Source organism: Charadrius vociferus, unplaced genomic scaffold (genome assembly GCF_000708025.1).
Source record: "Charadrius vociferus isolate BGI_N301 unplaced genomic scaffold, ASM70802v2 scaffold650, whole genome shotgun sequence".
NCBI classification, from domain to species: domain Eukaryota; kingdom Metazoa; phylum Chordata; class Aves; order Charadriiformes; family Charadriidae; genus Charadrius; species Charadrius vociferus.
Window position 1 is genome coordinate 2,967 of NW_009646736.1, and position 233 is coordinate 3,199.

Genomic DNA, 233 nt, shown 5'->3' on the forward strand with positions numbered 1-233 from the left:
TCCTCGGGGCGGGAGCAATCCCGCCTCTCCCCTCAAGCGCCAGCTCCCACCTTGAGGGCCCCGGGCAGGTCAGAGACCCCGGGGCCAGCGTCCCGCTCCCGGCAGCGCCATGGGTGGCAAAGGCGTGAATCGAAGCCGTGTCCCATGTGCCCTGGCAGCCCCGCTTCTGCCCGCCGCCCGGCATCGGCTTTTCACCTCCCGTTACATCGGTCTTCGTGTACGGGCCGGGGTCG

The 233-nt window shown here is 70.8% G+C and overlaps 1 protein-coding gene across 1 annotated transcript in view; it reads left to right on the forward strand.

Moving 5' to 3' along the window:
- Positions 1–109: 109 nt before the first annotated feature.
- Positions 110–233, forward strand: part of MRPS22 (mitochondrial ribosomal protein S22) — a 183,311-nt gene continuing 183,187 nt past the window's right edge. The window contains exon 1 of the mRNA XM_009890130.1: positions 110–217. Within this exon, the coding sequence (XP_009888432.1) occupies positions 110–217 (108 nt within the window). The remainder of the gene's footprint in view (positions 218–233) is intronic.